Genomic DNA, 19,711 nt, shown 5'->3' with positions numbered 1-19,711 from the left:
TTAGATTGCACTATTCACTATCAAGTATGTTTTTCATTCTTCTTATAAACATTCCACAATCTGAACTGTGAAGGGAACTTAGAGACAAAATAAAGCTGATTTTTACAGGATAAGGTTTTTCTTTTCAAAATTGTAGCTAACTGAGTGGAGCAGTTTACCAGCCTTTCTGCGTCTTACATCAATTTGAAACATTCTTCATTTGAGAAAGAAAACCTATTTCTAGTTCCTAGCATGCGTCTTTAGCTCCCACCAAGCAAACTGAATGGTATATTGGCTTAAATATGAAAGTAATTGAACCTTAACAGTAAGTGCAATATTGGATACCTATATAGGAGACAAGCAGAAGAAAGCCAAGGGTGATAAAGCTCAAAGATAAACTACTGTCATTTTATTTTGGATCAATTGATAATTGACCTGGCATAAAGGATAATAAACGGAAATCATTTTCTGGTTATTCTGCCTCCAACAGTAATTACATGGAACATTTTTTTCTGTGGATGAATATGGCATCATTGACGTAACTACTATTTTTGAATGTGGAGGGTGCTGTAGAAACACAGAAAATCATTAGGTACTTTACAGCATCTTTTTAAATCCGTAACCCTAAAGTACATACAAGATATGTACTTTCTTTATAAAAAAAAAGAGTTCCAGCAACAACAAAAAAAAGAAAAACAGACAATTTTCCTACCATGAAACTTTAAATTGGCAAGCTTTGGATCCATGTCGTTTGTATTAAAATGGATGCAACAAAATCACTGCAATTATACTGGTCCTTCAAGCTGTTTTAACCACCATTTACTGTATTTCTGAAGTGCCTCCCTGAGTACCAGCTGTAAAAGGATATCAGAGATGCTTTGATTCCTATGCCTGGACCAATGATAACAAACACTCATTCAGGAAGATTGGCCTTGGTCACCTGGTGTATCAAAAAGTCCTATTTAATCAAATCATGGAGTTGGAAGGGACTCCAAGGGTCATTTAGTCCAACCTCCTGCAATGCAAGAATCTCAGCATGTGGTCCCCCTTAACAATTTGAAACCTGCTTATCTTTTGCAAAGGGGACACAGGTGGCGCTGTGGGTTAAACCACAGAGCCTAGGACTTGCTGATCAGAAGGTCAGCGGTTCGAATCCCCACGACGGGGTGAGCTCCCGTTGCTCGGTCCCTGCTCCTGCCAACCTAGCAGTTCAAAAGCACGTCAAAGTGCAAGTAGATAAATAGGTAACGCTCCGGCGGGAAGGTAAACAGCATTTCCGTGCACTGCTCTGGTTCACCAGAAGTGGCTTAGTCATGCTGGCCACATGACCCGGAAGCTGTACGCCGGCTCCCTTGGTCAGTAAAGCGAGATGAGCGTCGCAACCCCAGAGTCATCCGCGACTGGACCTAATGGTCAGGGGTCCCTTTACCTTTACCTTTACTATCTTTTGCAAGTGTGCCAGCTGTTTTGTTGCTGCACCACTATGGGTATGGGGGGTATGGGGTGTTAGGGAAGACCAAGGGCCATATTCAACTTACTGGTCCCACCACTGAAAGCCCATGCAAGGACTACGGCTAGTGCAATGGGGCTTTCCCCCCAAATTGCACGAGTTGCTGGGAGAATTCCCAGAACAGCACATGGGGCTGGAGAGGGCACATTGTTCCACCAGGTAGGCAGAAATGTTTGGGTTGCTGGAGTGATCCACCTAGCACTATGTTGAATTCCTCCTGAAGCAAATATGTAGTTAGGTAAAAATAATAATGATCACCATCATGGAATATTCCAGCTTCTGGGTGTATTTAGCTCTTCAAGGTTTAGTACACCATATATTTTGGAAAAATTCTCAAGCACCCTATGAGTCTGTTGTTTATAGTCTTCCTTTCATTGATTCCATGATTCAAGAACACAGTATCTTTCATTATTCCCCTATACCCACAGTTTGTTTACTTTGTGTGATTCCAAAGGATGCAGTTGTGCCCAGACTCCTGTGGGCTTAGAAAATAAGCCAAATAACAAAGGACTATCTTGCATCTAGTAACATGTGGCTAAAAGCAGATAACATTGACAGTATAACTTGTTTGCCTCAGAACAATGAAGCCACACTTCAGTGGTGTGCAGCCAACCTAAATACCTCTGAATAATGGAGAATTTGTTAATTATTATCCCGTCAGTCAAAACTCTTATTAGACATGGAGATGATGTCATATCACTGCATAAAAAGCATGAGCAAGATAAACAACATGTATAAACACTAAGTAAACAAATAAATCTCAGTTACTCTGTAGACCATTTTATGACTTTCCAGCGCTCTCTCTAAGAACTAAGAAAGGTGTTTTTGTGCTAAACCTAGAACTTGCTTATGACTGATTCATACCAGCCTGCCCTTCTCATAAGATTTTCTAGAGAGGTCCTTATTCAACTACGCAGCTGAGGTATACTGTGCCTTGACAAATATTTATTTCATGGTGGCACAAAATTAGAATGCTCTCCTTAAGGAGGTTGGTCAAGCAGGCCCATTATAAGCTTTTTGGTGTCACATGAAGACCTGCCTATTTGCTCAAGCATTTTAGGGCACTTCCAGACTGTTGCGATTTATGGGTGGGACTCAGTCACATAATGTCAAATTCATGTAGTGCAATTATAGTTGATTGTGAGGGGGTGTTGTGTAGCAACCCACTTCGGCAAAAGATTGATGAGGAAGGCGGTGGGAAAATACATTGAAAAGTGAGAGATAACACATAACAGATGCAATGTCATCTAACCTCCCTGCAGACAAATCAGAATGAATGCTCAATAAACAGGTCTTCTGGCCTTAGATTACAGATGCGTTTTGCAATTATTGGTTTTTGGTTCATTTTAATGTGTCTTTTTTGTGCTTATTTGTTGGCTTTAAATTTCTATGCTGTGTTAATTTTATCTGCACTTTTTGTACACCACCCTAGATTTGTTCATGAAGTACAGCTGATAAATACTCAAAACAAATAGTAAATAAATAAAATGAATCCTAAGCAGATTGTGCCTTCAGTACAAACCTACCACTGTCCTTATTTTCACATGCGTAACAACCTGAATAACTCACATCACCGTGATGGTTTAATAATTCTGAATGTATGGTGTGTTAGTTTTAATGGAACCAGACTCTTCCTCATAACTTCTGCAGGTGCTTCATGACTTTAATGTCAAAATACATCTCATGCCTTCATTTGCCATACTCGCTATACTAATATACTATCAATTATCAAACAGAGGGAAGGGAAACACAACCCAGCTGTATCCCCCCTCAATGACATTTCCAATTTCTTCTTCTCCATTTACCGCAATATTTTTGTGCCTAGAGTTTCAAAACACTCACTTGTTCTCGTTTTTAACTCTGGGGTTCAATTATGCATTTCCCAGTTCACCTTGATAGTCTCTGCTCTTGAGCCATTTGACACAGGCTCCTAATGCATGAGGATGAGGAGGTGTTGCCTTGACATGGGCTTACTTGGAGAGTCAATGCCTGAAAGAACTGCAGAATTCTGAAGCAAGCAGCAGCTCATTGATGTCATCAGGCACCTTATCCTGATTTCTGATTGGATAAAGCACTTGATGATGATAAAGCTTATTGAAAGAACTGCCAAATACCAAAATACATTAATCCAGTAATTTTCCCCAGTGCTGCTTCAATGGTCATTTAGACATAAAAGGAAATGCCAATGCCTATAGGCTTAAAGGCAATACAGTTTGTTTTCTAAGCAACTTAGGGACATCTAATGCAACCGGGATCTTGTAGACTCTTAAGAAGTGAGTGTTTGACACTGCTGTATTTTTCTTGATCTCACATGTACAGAGAAGGATATTAAACCATAAATAGCTCTTACTTTTCTATTGATTTTTTAAGGTAGACTCTCTGATATAGACTCCTTTCTTAATTTAAGTGTTTAATGGTAGAGCTGAGGATGTTTGGATAAGCCCATGTAGTGAGCACGTTTTCCATTGTTCAAAGGGGGAGGCTAGTCTAAATTCATGATCATGGAGCAATTTAATTAAAGACAGCAGATAAATCTCCAGTATCTGACTTTGCTTTCCTCACTCCGTCTGTGCAATTGATCACACTAATAGAAAATACAACATTGTTTTGTCTAGAACAAAGAATTATGGGCTATATCCTTCCTGTTGAAGAAAGTGGATACACTCCCCATTCTCCCCCTGCCTCCAGCCCCCTCAATACATGCAGCCCTTCTGCAGTCAACCATGTAGCTCCTTCCTAAATACCCAGGCAGATGCAAAAGAGCTTTTAAGGTCTATTGTTCCATTTTGGACTCGGCAAAATACGTCAGACCTTCTTAACTGGCTAAGAGACAGAAGCATAATTTTCACATAAAGTGTCTCGTGTACCTTTTCATACACAAATCCCAACATCAGAGTCTCTGTCTAGTACTTTATTGTGGTTTATTTAAATGACATTAAAAGTAAAGAAAAACATATACAAAATGTTAATGGGAGAAAAAACAAGCCATTCAGCAGAACCACCTTCATCCTTATAACAATAGAACCCTAAACCCAATAATTCTAAAACTGGACCCACAAATGGTTTGTGAAAATGATTTGGATGGGTTTTTCAAATAGATCGAAGAAGATACTCAGAAGAATGCAAGATTGAGAGAGGAGACTTGAGTCAGAAAGATGGAGTGCTGAGTCTGGGGGACAGAGTGCTCGACTTCTTTTGGTGAGTTCTTAGAGCAGAAAAAGCTGAACAACGCTTGTTAAGTCACTGGCAGGGTACTAGGGACGGGATGGGGCCATGATCCATTAAAGGTGAGGCTATCTCAGGCTCTTGGCTCAATCTGGCTAGATGAAACATTTAGGAAGCATGTGTGGCCCTGGCTTTCCTCTCTCCCCAGGCTGTTGTTTTTAAGCTAAATATTATTCTCACCAGGAAATAACTGGTCAGCATTTGTACTCTTCCTATAGCCTTGCACTTAGGCTAGTAGCTTATAGAGCAATGGAAAAGATGTCGTTCATTCATACACTTGAAACTCTGAATTATGGGTGGAGTCAAGTGACCAGGAGTTCTGAAAAACCTTGCTATAAATGCCTATACCATGTGTGTGTGGCTGTGGCCTGTAGCCATACAGTTAGTTCCAGCATATCTACCTCTCACCATCTGCTGAGAAATCCAGAGAAAGGCGGTAATGGTGCGGTTAACCTTAAGGTAAAAATCACTGTCATGTCAGGCTCAGCACACTACACTGCTATGCAGCTATTATATAGCTCTGTTCCAGCACTACTCAAAAGGACTCAATAGAATTGAACTGGTTCAAGGTGTGACCTACAACACAGCACCTAATATGCCATGTGATGACAGATCTAAAGGTCCAATACATACAGCAGCCATATTTATTATCATTTATTAAATATTATTTATTATTTATTAAATGTGTATACCGAACCATAGATTTCAGAGTTGTTCACAACATAAAAATGCAAGATAAAGAAACACAAAAATACATAATAAAAACAAGAGCAAGAACTAAACAAACCAATAGACCCCTCCCCCAAACACATTTAAAAGGGTAAAAGGATGCTCATCAGCCAAAGGGCTGGTTAAAGAGGAACCTTTTCACCTGGCACCTGAAAGTGTATAATGAAGGCGCCAGCGGAACCTCCTCAGGGAGAGTATTCCACAAATGGGGAGCCACTGCAGAAAAGGCCCATTCCCCTGTTGCCACTCTCCAGACCTCTCGTGGAGGAGGTACATGAAGAAGGGCCTCAGATGATGATCTCAGGGTCTGGGTGGGTTCATACAAAGAGACTTGCTGAAAGTAAATGGCTGGGTTTTGGAACACATCTTGCCTATGGATGAACTGCTCATTGTGCACTGATATAAAAACAGAAGTGGGAGTGTTGACAGGAAACCTTGTATTGCTGTAAGAGAAGGGAAAGCCAAATACAAAACAAAAAGTGAAATATTGGTTCCGTAGAAGTTGCTGTCTCCCATCCTGTCTCCAAAAGGCGACTGCAACCTGTCAATGCAAACAGAGATGTAGCAGGTATTTAGCAATGACATCATCCTTAGGAAAAGGAAATTATCCACATTAACGTGCATACATTCAGCTTCGTTTGTATTTTCTTCCTTTCTCTCTTTTTCATATTGACAAGTTACATCTGGATGGACATTCTACACAAGGAAGTGAGAGGAAAGCTGAAATGTCTCCATGATAACTTCATTTGTTATCCATAATATCCAGGTTCAATGAGCTCAACCATTAGACAAGAAAAGTGCTACAGTGATAATTAAACATGCTTCACCTACCATTTCTATTCTCCCCTTTTCCTCATTTGCTCTTCAAAGAAATCATTGCATGCAACAGTCAAGGCAGCAACCAGAACCACAAATTCGTTAAAATCCACTTCATTGTCTTTATTGCTGTCAAGATCTTGCATAATCTTATCAACCAACTGGGGATCCTTTTGACACTATAAAGGCAAAAACAGATAGATAGATGATAGATAGATAGATAGATAGATAGATAGATAGATAGATAGATAGATATGTACATTTCAATATTGGTTAGAGAATCTTCTGAGATGTGCGTTAAATTACATTAGAGATTTCTTTTTATTTCCTTGAGGGCATGTGCATACACTGTCCTTAACCCTCAGGGAATTTCGTATATGTACTGTGATATTTACCAGTGTCTGCAGCAGGTATTTGTCTCAAGACAGAGGTGCCTCAACTTTGAACAACATAATATTTATTTCTAATAGTGTAGATGGTTTACTTTATTAATAAGCTAAATGTCAATGTTTTCCCACTAGGGCCATCATCCAATTGTATTGTCTTAGTAGATCAAGTATTTGAATTTTAGACAACAAACTGGTTATATGTGCATATAAATAAAGCTATACTCCGAAAGAAGAAATGATCTTGTTTTTAGGGACCACACACACATGTTGCAAGCAAAGAGCGCCGAGAGGTGATCTCTCATATAAGAGGCAGAAGAGGGAATTGATCTTTGAAGATGGTAATCCTATATATGTATACTCAGAACTAAATTCCATAGAGTTCAATGAGGCTTACTCCCAAGGCAAGTGGGTATAGGATTGCAACCCGGGTTTTGTTAGTCAGTTCCCCAAACTCAAAATATTGTAGTAATTTCCAGTATCTGTATCCCAATTAATCTAAACCTAGAATTTACCCTAATTACCATCAGCTGTATAGATAATTGCTCTGCGACCCTATGTATCTTGCATTCTAGATTTATATGAACTTCTGTGTACTAGTGAAATTATTTCAAGGGCATTTTCACATGTGAGGCTTTCAGCTTCTTGCATGCTAATGATAATGGTTGTTTGTGTAGAAGGCGAATTTGCAACATGAATTAGCATTGTGGCTCCTACAGTTTTTAAAAATCATCATTACAAACCCGACAGAGGCAAAAGCTGCTTTAATCCTAATGTGTGAAATATGCTCTACAAACCAGGACTAAATTAGGAGCACTGGAAGCTAACATGTGGACTCAACCTAAACCAGATATAATCCACTATTTCTGCTTAATCTTCAAAAGTCTGAAGCACATCTAGTTAGTGCTTGCTGATTACTCTGGGGACTGGGTCACTACAAACAGAGATATTTTATTAAGATGGAATGCAGGACAGAGAATCCAATCCGAGAAAATTGATGACAGGTTCCTTTTTTTATTTCTTCCCCTTTTTGCAGAGCTGCCAGTTTTTAAGACTATGAGATTTCTTAGGATTAATAGACTACAGGATGCCACTTATATATCAGATCTTTCTTTTTTTAACACAAGAACTTCAGCGGCGTTATAAATTAGGAACAAAATAGAGGAACACAAATCACATCAGGACTGATAATGCGTCCTGCAGCGAGAGCTCTTCTCAGCCACCTCTCTGCTCAGGAGAGATAGGAAGCTATATTTAGAGTCCACAGGAGTTTCCAATCAACCTATGAATAAAACTGCATGTGGCTTCAGGCCCGAAGAAGCACTTAAAAAGCAAGAAAATTTCCAGGCATAGACCAAAGTTCATCTGCATACACCTTGATCTACATACTCTTTGATCTACATATTCTATCTTTCTGCCCATCTGCCCACCTTACTAGCATGGTCAACAGCAATACCACCAGAAAGGTGGAGGAGAAGATAGCAAGCTATGATTGAGATATCTTTAAACCAGGGGTGACTAACCACCAGGCCTCTCCATCTAATTCTTGGGGCTCTCCCCAGCAGCACAGCTCACCTGTCCTGATCTGCTCTCTCCTTGAGGGCTTTTCCAAGTTGGAATCTCATCCTTTAACTGTGATATGTAGCCTACTTTATAAAGGTAAGCGTCACATCCATTCATCTGCCTACTTCACACCTCTCCCCACAATGGTATTCAGCTCCCAAAAGGTTGCACACCCCTGCTGCAAACTTTCGCCTAGGTATTATCACTTATTAAAATACCCTAAATGCCTCTTCTTTCTAATAATTTGCCTAAGGGAATATTATTACTTTGCTCTGGGGAGGCATCAGTGCCTTTGAGACATTGGCAGCCATTACACCAGGCATAGGCAAACTCGGCCCTCCAGATGTTTTGGGACTACAACTCCCATAATCCCTAGCTAACAGGACCAGTGGTCAGGGATGATGGGAGTTGTAGTCCCAAAACAGCTGGAGGGCGAGTTTGCCTATGCCTGCATTACACTAATCCCCACCCTCATATCAGACCTATTCACATGCTTCTCAACCATTGCGTTACTTACTAAGGAATGGGGCAGACAACGTTATGCTTGACATGGCCACAGCTGAATAGGTCTGAAGGGAAGAGGGAAAGGACTGGAAGAGGCAGGGATGAGGTTGCCTTGAGGCAGTTGGCGATAGCACCCTGTGGCTATGATTCAGCTACACAGATGGTGCAGAGAGAGCCTTTGAGGCTGACAGAGCGAGTAAGACTGTGTATACAAAAGCACATTTCCCCCTCAAAACCCCAGACACTAATCTGCCTTCACGGAGATACAGTTCCAATCACCATTCAACTACAGTTCCCAGGATTCTTTGGGGGAGGGTAATGCATGTGAAATGTGCTTTAAATATATGGTGTATATGCAGTCGAAGAAGGAACCAATAGAAAGTAAAGTAAAAAACCCCATCACCCACCAGTTTTCCCATACCTATTTGTACATTGCACATGGTATGAGTCACATAGAGCTAACGGACCACATTAAAACCATTCCCAAAGAGAACCTATGGCCACCACTGAAGAAAATAGAATCTCTATCTCACAACCCCAACCCAACTTCCTTCTGTCCCAGCTTTAGCCTAGTGAATAAGGTACAGCCACCCCTTGATGTTTGCAGTATTCTGTATTCTGACACCAGGGGTTTACTGCCTCTGAACAATGTAGTACAATTAATACACTGGCCAAGATGGCTGAACTGGAATGCTTGGATTTAAAGAAGAGTACAGCTAGTGTGGGCATAACAGAAATCCTGGTAAAAGAGGAGAAAGCCAGTGGGACGAGGTTATCTTTGGATACAAACTCTATAGGAAGGGCAGGATGAAGCAGAGGAGTTGTTCTGTACGTCAAAGAGAACATTTAAGCTTTCTGCTCTAATTTGTATGTTGCGCTGGATTCTTTTCTATACTGCATTTTTGTGGTTTTATTGTAAGCTGCTATGAGCCGCAGCTGAAGACTGGCCAGTAAAAAAAAGAAAAAGGAAAAGAAAATAAATAAATAAATAAATAAATAAAACAAATCAGATGATTCACTTCTGCAGCACTTTTGTGAGCCTTCCATATTCTTAGACTAGATAGGTAGTTGGTTCTAAATAACACAGCACTTGAAATATTCTTAAACTCTTAAGCAAAAACATAGCAGCTGAGAATTAGTTTTGCTTTTTTCCATGAAGAACACTTGAGTGTGTGCACTTGTGTCATTAATTCAGTACTGAAGCTGTGTTCTGTGGAACACAGTTTTTCTACTTTGAAAAGGAACACCACCTCTTCCCCAGTGAATGAATAAAATCAGCTCCCCATTCATTTAGATATTACATTTGCTGTGGGGATCAACATGACTACTGTGCATCTCCTACCTTTCCAGTCCCGTTACTCGTCTATACCATATAAACTGGGGCCATCATGTACCAAGTTCGTCCACCACTGATCCATGTCAGTGGGGGCAGGGAAGCTCACAATGCACAAACTGAGTTCTACCATATTGGTTGTAATGCCTAGACAAGATATTCAGCTGACCTATAGCTGACCTATGGAGATTTCCCCACAGCCAGCCCGCAACTTTTATAAGTTAACTGGGATTTGAACCCAAGACTTTCACATCCATATCGAAACTTAACATTATAGCTGACTATTTGGATAAAGCTTTCTAATAATAACATAATCAAGGGTCCTAAGTACTTGGTCACCAGAGCACATTTCCTTGGATGTGGCAAAATATAGCAACTATTTTTGCACACAGTACAGCTGCTGTTGCAGAAAAGACTTAATTGCATGTCTGGGTGAACAAACGGCATATGAAATACTTGTCAAGGATCCTCCAGTAGCTATTCCCCCTCCCCATGTCCAGCAAGCAGTCAGTGAAAAAAGGATTTAACCATGACTCTGTCTTACCGAAAGGAAGTCAGTAAGTTCGCTGGTGAGGAGCTCCTTGAGTTCTCCTTTATTGAGTTTATATTTGTCCCCTTCTTTTCCTGAGTAATGGTGAAAGACCTTGATTAAGGTGTCCATTGCACCTTCCAGCAGTGTTGGCATACTACAAAGGGAGATAAAGGGAAGGCTTATAGCAACCTTACATGAACCTTCTAAAACGTAAGCATTTCTGTATATGCACAGAGATAAACACAGTTGTCCAGAAAGTCAATATAGGATTCAGAGCTTCTGTGATACTAAATATTTATCATCTGACCAGCTGCACAAACTTGTTTACGACACTAATTTAGGAGAGCACTTTTACAAATGAATCCAGGAAGAAATGTGTTGAGATCATTGGATGTGCAGTCATCTCTGAGTGGCCACACGTTTTCCTGAAAGGGCAAAGAAGCAAAATACATCTAACAAGGCAAAATTTAAGCATTTCTTCCTACCTGTTCTGAAGTGGTCCCAAATAAAGTATTGTCTCCAGCAGGTACAGACTGTAGTCAACTCTATTCTGAGGGTTCCACCCTAGCTTACCAAACTCCCCTGGGGTTTCTAGAGGGAAATCACCAATGATAAAATATCTCCCCCTTCCTGGGTTTCACTTTATTTGTGACTGCCTGTTATGCGTCAACAGGTGTAGGTATCTTTCCCCAGGTGGCTTTCTTGAGGCTGGCTGGCTTCCCTGAGCATTCAATAAGGAGCTAGGAGTATAAAAGCTGCAACTTCATTAAAACAACGAGGATGGAAATCCAATTAGTTGCTAGGAAGCCAACCACTGGGAATACCACAAATACAGAACAAGAAGGTGCAGCGCTTTGCCTTATGGTTTATTTCATTTATATCCCATCCTTCCCCTAAGGAGCTAAGGGAAGTATACATTTCCTACCCCCTATTCCCCCACTTCATCCTTGCAATGACCCTGTGAGAGAATGAAGGCTGAGAAATAGGGATTGGTCCAAGATCATTCAGTGAGCTTTATGACTGAGGGGGGGTTGAACCTGTCTCCTCCCAGTGCTACCCCAACATACTAATCATTACACTAACCTTCCCCTGGTACCTTTGGGGTGTTTTTGACTACAGTTCCCATCAGTCCCAGTGAGCCAGCACAGCCAATCCAAACTGAGGATGAAGGGAGTTGTAGACCAAACATTTGGAGGGCACCAGGTGAAGGAAGGCTGCATCTGATTTCATAAGATATTGATCTAAGTTCAGTCCAATGTGAGACTGGATTGTCACGCTTCAGAAGTTCAAACCGAACCTTCAGCATATAATTTCCAAACTCAAAAGAGTACTGGAGACGCAAAGGCGTTCAAAGCACAGGTGGTGCCACTAAAAGATAGCCCTCTTCATGAAAGAAAGCCACTTCCGGCCTGCCCAGGAGGTGGGGTTGCGGGCTTCACGCCCACCCCACGTGAGCGGGGGCTGGTTTCAGCCCCCGCGAGAACAGGGGAATCCTGGCCAGGTCTGCCCCCCCCAGCCAGCCAATCAGCTGGCTGGGGGGCGTGGCCTGCACTATTTAGGGCCGGCGCAGAGGGGGCTCGCCCTCTTTCGCCGGCTAGCCCTCACGTTTTCCCACCCTCCCTCCCTCTAGGTAGGCTTTAGGTAGGTCTCTGACTTTGCTATGGACTTCGGTCTGTCGCCACAAGGGGCATGGTAGGAATTTTTCCCAATTGGCAATTGGTAGCCTTTTGGTTTTTCGCCTACCTCGTAGCAACTCGTCACAACTCTTCGGCATTGGTGGTAGGCATTGGTAAGAAGGGGTTAAGAGGATGTGGGGGGGGGGGAGGAACGCCATCACCTCCCCCCAGTGAGCGAAGGGTGGTCCGTTAAAGGACTCCGGGGGGCGTGGCCCTGTCCGAAGCCTATGGAGGTATGGGCCAAAGGCATGCCCCCGAGCGGTGACCCGGGGGAGCTCCTAGTTGACGTGCCTCAGCAGGAGACTCCCCCGATATAGTGTTAACCCTTCCCCGTGTCTCCAGCAAATGGGCTGGAGCCGGATAGTCGATAGGACCAATGCCTAAGCCAATGCCTCTCATTCCTGAATTCAATAAAGTTGTGGCCTAATTCGCCCAATTAACCTTAAATTATGGTGTCTTGTGTATTTATTTATCCTGGTGGGGGGCGGGAACTCACCACGCAATGGCAGGAAAATTCACTTAGAAAACACTGTAGCTATATGCTGTTTGCAACTTATTGATTCACTAGAAGTAGGAGCAGAAGGGTCCATCAGTTTTGATTTCCCAATTTCTCATTTTTTCCAATCTAAAATTTGGCTCTTCACATTTCTACAGCAATTTGATTTTTTTTCTAATCCTCACAAAATAACTTTGGCATTTGAGTACGAATTTCTAACAAACACATTTTTTTGTATGTACACATTTTTGCAAGTAATTTTTCTTAACATAATGTCTTTTTATATGTCATCTTCAAGAAAATATTCATATTTATGCACACTTTTACCTAATATGTGCATTTTTGTAAACTTTATTTAGTTGGGGAACTGCATCACAAAATTTCAAAAGATGGCTCAGTTCTCATTTTGCTTTGAAAAATGCAGATTCGATAGATACAACTTTTACATGTGATCTGAATCAAATTTCTTCTCAGTCCCTACTAAGAAGTAAATACAGCAAATTGTATTTCTACTAATTGGCACTTAGGGCTATGATTCAGAAAACATGAAGTCGTCCTCCCTAAGGAGGTGATGAGGTTGCTCTGGAAGGTGTAAGATCTTTCTTACTTGTGCCACGTTTTTGGGCGTGTCTAGGGTTGCTTCACATGAAGTGAGATGTTTGCATTGAGGGGATGCGTGGAGGTGCAAAAAAGAGCATGGGTCCCAAGGAAATACAGCGGTACCTCGAGTTACAAACGCCTCAGGTTACAAACTCCGCTAACCTGGAAGAGTTACCTCGAGTTGAGAACTTTGCCCCAGGATAAGAACGGAAATCGTGTGCCGGCGGCGCAGCGGCAGCAAGAGGCCCCATTAGCGAAAGCACACCTCTAGTTAAGAACAGTTTCAGGTAAAGAACGGACCTCCGGAACAAATTAAGTTTGTAACTAGAGGTACCACTGTAATGGGGAATGTCACTCCTCAGCAATGGCCCTGTTACCCAAGGGTGCTTGTTGTTGGGGTTCTGCCCCCTGCCACAGATTTTTGGCTCTGAGCATTTCCCTAGTAAGCCTGGTTTCATTTCTTGGGAGTCGGTGGAACTAGCAGGTTTATGTTAGGGACAGCCAGACCACAGAGACACTCAATAACTTTGAGACATCTTGAGATGCCTTGTGAATGGTGCAATCTGACTAGGAAGCAGGAGGACCTTACCTGAATCACAGAAGTTCATCTCTTGATTCAGGGAACAAACAGAGCCAATGCACACTTCTATTACAGGGTTCAGATATAAATGTTGGTGAAATTTTTGTGTGCATTATAAGTCAAAAATTTATTTGGAGTGTGGCTCCCCCTTGTGTGCTGAAATGGAGTTGTATGCTGTTTACTTTAGATTTACCGTAACTGGCACAGTTAAGTGTTTTCTGTGCTATCTTGCTAGAGAAGCAAACACATAGAAGTGGAATCTACCTACTTAAAAAACCCTTAAACAGCTAGCTAAGTCCTCTAAGCTGTGAGGACAGCAAAATAAAAAAATATCATGGGAAATAATAGTTAAGCTTTGTGCACCTCTGATCCCTGCAATTTATTGGGACAGCTAGAAGAATAACCTTGATCACCAGCTGCCTCTAGAAATAAAAAACTCCCAAAGAACCTCATGTTTGTGGTACTCAGTGGGGCCACATGCACACACCTCTCAACTCAATATCCAGTTTGGAGGAGTGGGTAAGAGCTACCTTGGTTACCTGTGGTCATCCCTGGCAGCAGATACTTACCTAGGTGTTTGCCAGGTTGGTCCTTGCAAGAGCACAGGTGCAGCGGGTGCAAAAATTGTGCCTCTCCACTCTGGCTTGGAGTGGCTAGAAGCCTGCCCCTTCACCCCCCAGGCCGTTCCTCCACTGCTCTAGGCGACTGGGTGAAGTGCACAGGCTCTTCTGAGTGCCTCAACAGAACTCCTTGCCAAGGGTACAAGGAACCCTAGGTACTTATACCTCTGCCTGGCAGATCCTCACAGGTGGGATGGATAGATAGATAGATACCGGTAGATAGATAGATAGATAGATAGATAGATAGATAGATAGATAGATAGATAGAGTGTCCCTGTCCTTTGAAGCCTTGATGTCACTCTCCACTCATGTGGAGCTGCCTCACTCTAATGGTAGGGCCACGCCCCAGTTGCAAATGAGGAGAAGCAGCAACAGGAAGCCAGGTATGGATCAGCAACAAAATAAGTTCCTATGAAACATGCTATTATAGGTTTTGGCCTTGCTTTCTGTCCAGTTATATTTTAGCACTTTTAAAGGAGATTTTGATTCAAGTTCTAGTTTGACCATGGGTAGTCAAACTGTGCCTCAAGCAGTGGAAACTTTTGACATTTGAAAGTGAGGGTTCATGGACCTAGTTAAGGGACACAAGCAAAATGTGGTTTGTTTTGAATTTGTTTTAGGGCTGTGGCCCTCCAGAGGCCATGGTACTCCAACTCCCATCAGGCTCAGCCAGCCTGGCCAATAGTAAAGGATGTTGAGAGTTGCAGACCAATGACATCTGGTTGGTTGCAGGTTCCCTATCTCTGTTTTATGCTTATACCAGCCCAAAATGTGATTCATTCAAAAACATTGATAAGCTGCTGTTAGGTTTCCAAGGGGTTGCTCGTGCGCAAGCAGGCAAATCTCTCCCTGGCTGGCTGCTAATGTAAACTTTATCTGTCCGGAGAGCCACTTACCCGTGGCTGACTCAATCACTGGCAGAATCCGTGAGTGGGGCGTTTCTTAAACTTCCTCCAGCACAGAAGCTCCTTGACGCCCAGTCTCCGCCTTCCCTCTCTGCGCAAAAGCCTTCTGTGCAGAGAGGGTATGGGCAGCGGAGGACCCCTTCCTTCCCCGCTTGTCCCAGGCAAGGAGTCATGGGACCGCCTCGCCACTTCCGACTCCTGCACCCCCTCTCCACTGGAGCTGCGTTTATTCTCTTCCCCAGAAGATGAGCTGCTTCTCCTGATCCCTGGAGGCTCTCTATAATCCCTCTGGCTTTTGCTCTCTTCCTCTGGCGCTGATGGCAGTTCCCTGACAGCTGCTTAATAGTTTAAAAATCTCCAAGCTGTGTACAATATAAAACAAACAGTATTAGTCAAACAAAAATACCACGTAAAACCAGAGAGCCGGATGTGAGAGCAGGATGTTAGATGGGCCATTGGTCTGGTCCAGCAGGTCCTTGCTTTGTTCTTATCTGTTATGGTGCCCTCCAGATGTCCTTGAACACCCCCTCCAGCCAACCCCAGCTATCATGGCCAATGGTCAGTGGTGATCAGAGTTGTGGTCTACTCTGCCTAGGCCAGAAGTCAGTGAGAAGCAAGAGCTGGTCAGAACCCAGCAAGCAGAATTCCTTTGAAAGCAAAGGAGGAGCAAGAGATAAGCAGGAGTTCTACAACCTTGGTGGCAGAAAGTGAGGAGGAATTAAAGAAGTTTTTCATGAGGGTGAAAGAGGAGAGCGCAAAATATGGTCTGAAGCTCAACATCAAAAAAACGAAGATCATGGCCACCGGTCCCATCACCTCCTGGCAAATAAAAGGGGAAGAAGTGGAGGCAGTGAGAGATTTTACTTTCTTGGGCTCCATGATCACTGCAGATGGTGACAGCAGTCATGAAATTAAAAGACGCCTGCTTCTTGGGAGAAAAGCAATGACAAACCTAGATGGCATCTTAAAAAGCAGAGATATCACCTTGCTGACAAAGGCCCATATACCGGTAGTTAAAGCTATGGTTTTCCCATTAGTGATGTATGGAAGTGAGAGCTGGACCATAAAGAAGGCTGATCGACGAAGAATTGATGCTTTTGAATTATGGTGCTGGAGGAGACTCTTGAGAGTCCCATGGACTGCAAGAAGATCAAACCTATCTATTCTTAAGGAAATCAGCCCTGAGTGCTCACTGGAAGGACAGATTGTGAAGCTGAGGCTCCAATACCTTGGCCACCTCATGAGAAGACCCTTGGAAAAGACCCTGATGTTGGGAGAGATGGAGGGCACAAGGAGAAGGGGACAACAGAGGATGAGATGGTTGGACAGTGTTCTTGAAGCTACCAACATGAGTTTGACCAAACTGCGGGAGGCAGTAGAAGACAGGAGTGCCTGGCGTCCTCTGGTCCATGGGGTCACGAAGAGTCTAAACGACTAAACAACAAAAAGCAGTGGCATAGCATGGGGAGGGCCGTGGCCCTGGGTGTATGATTTTGAGGGGGCGCAAGCCAGGTGCCTCACCCAGGGATCCCCATCCTGACTGCCACTGGGGGTCTCTGGGCCCTGGAGCCCAGCCTGGCCTTGCTGCTGCACACCTGGCCCCCTCGCTGAATGGCTGCCCAGACAGCATTGGGGGGATGCATCTACCAAGGGCTGTATCTGTCAGCCACCCGACCAGGCTCCCCGCTTTGTGGGCAGGCAGGCAGGTGGCAAACTGCGGCCCCGTGAACCATCCATGCTCTGTGCCTGTGGCAGGGAGGGTTGGGCTGGCGCAGTGGGTTTGGTTCAGCCTTCAAGCTAATCCTCTGGTCCTGCCTGGTGCATGAGCCTTGGGCGCCAGCAAAGGGCACAACGCAGCTGTGAACAAGTCACAGCTCACATCTCAACAAAGAGGGATGGGGGAAAGGGATCCCAAGGACACAAACTCATCTCTCAGGTGTAGTGAGAATCATCATACAGTGGTACCTCAGGTTAAAAGCTTAATTCGTTCTGGAGGACTGTTCTTAACCAGCACCACTTTAGCTAATGGGGTACTCCCGCTGCTGCCGGAGAACGATTTCTGTTCTCATGCTGAAGCAAAGTTCTTAACCGGAGGTAATGTTTCTGGGTTAGTGGAGTCTGTAACCTGAAGCATCTGTAACCTGAAGCATCTGTAACCCAAGGTACCACTGTATATTGAGAACTAAGAAGCAATATTTAAATCTAAGAAAGATATTAGCCTAAATCTTTAAATTAGCTAAGGATCGGAAGACCTTTTATAAAGGACCTTTAATATGAGCTATAACCAGAAGAGGGAGCTCTTATGACATATAGAATACACTATATCTATTCTAATGTATGAGGACTTACCTGTACCATCTCAAAATTCGGCTAGTAATTTGTTCCTGCATTTTGGAGATGTGAACCACATATTATTTCTTCTGTCTAGGTGATACATGTGTTTCCCTGGAGTTAAAACCTGCTTTTGGCATAGCTGATAGTAGCCTGAATTTTTTTTCTAAAACAACCACATTTCACTGTCCCTTGTGATGTGCATTTGGCATATCATGGTTTTGGGATTATGGAGTACTCACACCTCCCTGATTCATTTCCTTTTTGCTCCTCCTGCTGCTCATTTCTAGTCCTCCTGAGTTTGTTTGGGCAACTGACATCCACCCGGAGTGACACCTTAATGCCTTCTGTATGTGCTGCATCAGGAAAATTTTGGTCATCAGGTTGTATTTTTCTAATGGTTGCTAGTCATCCTGGGCAGAGTCCAAGAAATGTATTATCACCATCATAATTATCATAATCAAGTTTATTATTCACACAAAGCATAGCCCTGTAGATTTGGTATATTAACCCTAAGGGCATGAAACCTGGAACAAGAAACAGTAATAATCTTGTTCTGCAACATTCTTGGCTTGATTAGGTATGAATACAGTACCTGCTTGCTTTGTGTATTTCAGATTCCTCCCTTTGCTTCCGCTGGGAAGGCAACTCCCTGAGTGCTTTGTTATTCCTTACATAACACGATTAGGACACACAAGAGCACTTCCTTGATCCAAAAACATGAGATGGAATGAAAATGATATACAGTATCAGGTATTACCTGAACTCCCAGGATCATGAACTTTGCAGTGGCTCATTTCCAAGTGCCAGAGTCCAATTTATTTCTCCATACAGTAGACCAGAGCACTCATTCAGGCTGGCATGATACCAGAAACTCCAATTAGCCCTTTCTTATATATACCGTATGTAGTTTGTTAAAGGTACTGAGAGTTGCCAGGCAACTCTTATTCCCCTCCTACAGCTGTAGTTGCCAGAGTGGTTTATCACTCCCTACCTCTTCACAGGGAACTCAGGGAACTGTAGCTCTGTGAAAGGAACAGGAATCTCCCAAAAACTCTCAGAACTGTTAACAAACTACAGCTCCCATAATTCTTTTCTTTTTCGTGGAGGGGGCGGGCCATGACTGTTCAAAGTGGTATCAATAGTACTTTAAATGCATGATTTAAATGTGGCCTACACAGGGAGATTGTGGGCTCTCCTTCACTGGAGTCATTTCATTATCTATAAGGGAAGCTGCAGTTGCATCTGGCATTGCAGGTCCTGCACTGAGCAAAGGCTTCAACTGGTGTACCCCCAAAGTCACTTCTGACTTTATATTTCAGCCCACTAAATTGGCATGTCCATAGGTCAGCAGTTGAGCATACATTATAACACAGGAGAACTCATGTTCATTTAAAAGAAAAATCATGGAGGACAAGTGGCTGCAAATCATGGTAGCTACACGTTCTGAGGGCCAACTGCTGGTAGCAGCAACCAGAATAGAAGAGGGCTATTGTCTTCATGTCCCACTTGCGGGCTTTCTGGAGATGTGTGGGTAGGCTGCTAGGGGAAAGAAAATGCTGGGCCAGAAGGTCCTTTATTTCGATGATGCACCAGAGCTATTAATTTTTCCATTCAAGGTGTGATGACACACTTTATGTAACTCTTTTTAATAGTGTTTTCTAAACTGCTTAGGTACATTTTGACCCTTCACTGAATTAGAAGCCCGACTCATTCTTGTACCCCAGCTATTAAGAAAGTTAGAACAACTGGAGGAACCCACTCCTTCCAGTATTTCTTCATGAATCATTGTCATTCAGAGCATGATTCTCTTTTAGTACAGCCCAGTAGCAGCTGGTTGTGCCAAAATGAAGCCAGCAGTCACCTGTGAGGGTGGGTCTTTCTACAGTGACCTTATGATGATTCAGTTACTTCTGAGTCAGAAAC

The 19,711-nt window shown here is 43.0% G+C and overlaps 1 protein-coding gene across 2 annotated transcripts; it reads right to left on the bottom strand.

Moving 5' to 3' along the window:
- Nucleotides 1-4,419: 4,419 nt before the first annotated feature.
- On the bottom strand, nt 4,420-18,680 carry S100Z (S100 calcium binding protein Z). 2 transcript variants are annotated; one of them, XM_083465573.1, is made up of 4 exons: nt 18,546-18,680; nt 10,590-10,731; nt 6,275-6,438; nt 4,420-5,984 (listed from the first exon to the last, which is right to left on the bottom strand). In XM_083465573.1, the coding sequence occupies exons 2-3, from the start codon at nt 10,728-10,730 to the stop codon at nt 6,280-6,282; spliced, it is 300 nt and encodes a 99-aa protein (XP_083321699.1). In that variant the 5' UTR covers nt 10,731; nt 18,546-18,680; the 3' UTR covers nt 4,420-5,984; nt 6,275-6,279. The 2 variants fall into 2 exon arrangements, with proteins under 2 accessions (XP_083321699.1, XP_083321698.1); XM_083465572.1 differs by lacking the exon at nt 18,546-18,680 and adding an exon at nt 11,063-11,135.
- Between the last annotated feature and the right edge of the window lie 1,031 nt (nt 18,681-19,711).

Source organism: Podarcis liolepis (assembly GCF_965112155.1).
Source record: "Podarcis liolepis genome assembly, chromosome: 11".
Lineage (NCBI taxonomy): Eukaryota > Metazoa > Chordata > Lepidosauria > Squamata > Lacertidae > Podarcis > Podarcis liolepis.
Note: the sequence above shows the minus strand (reverse complement) of the source record. Positions and strands in the feature narration are given on the sequence as shown.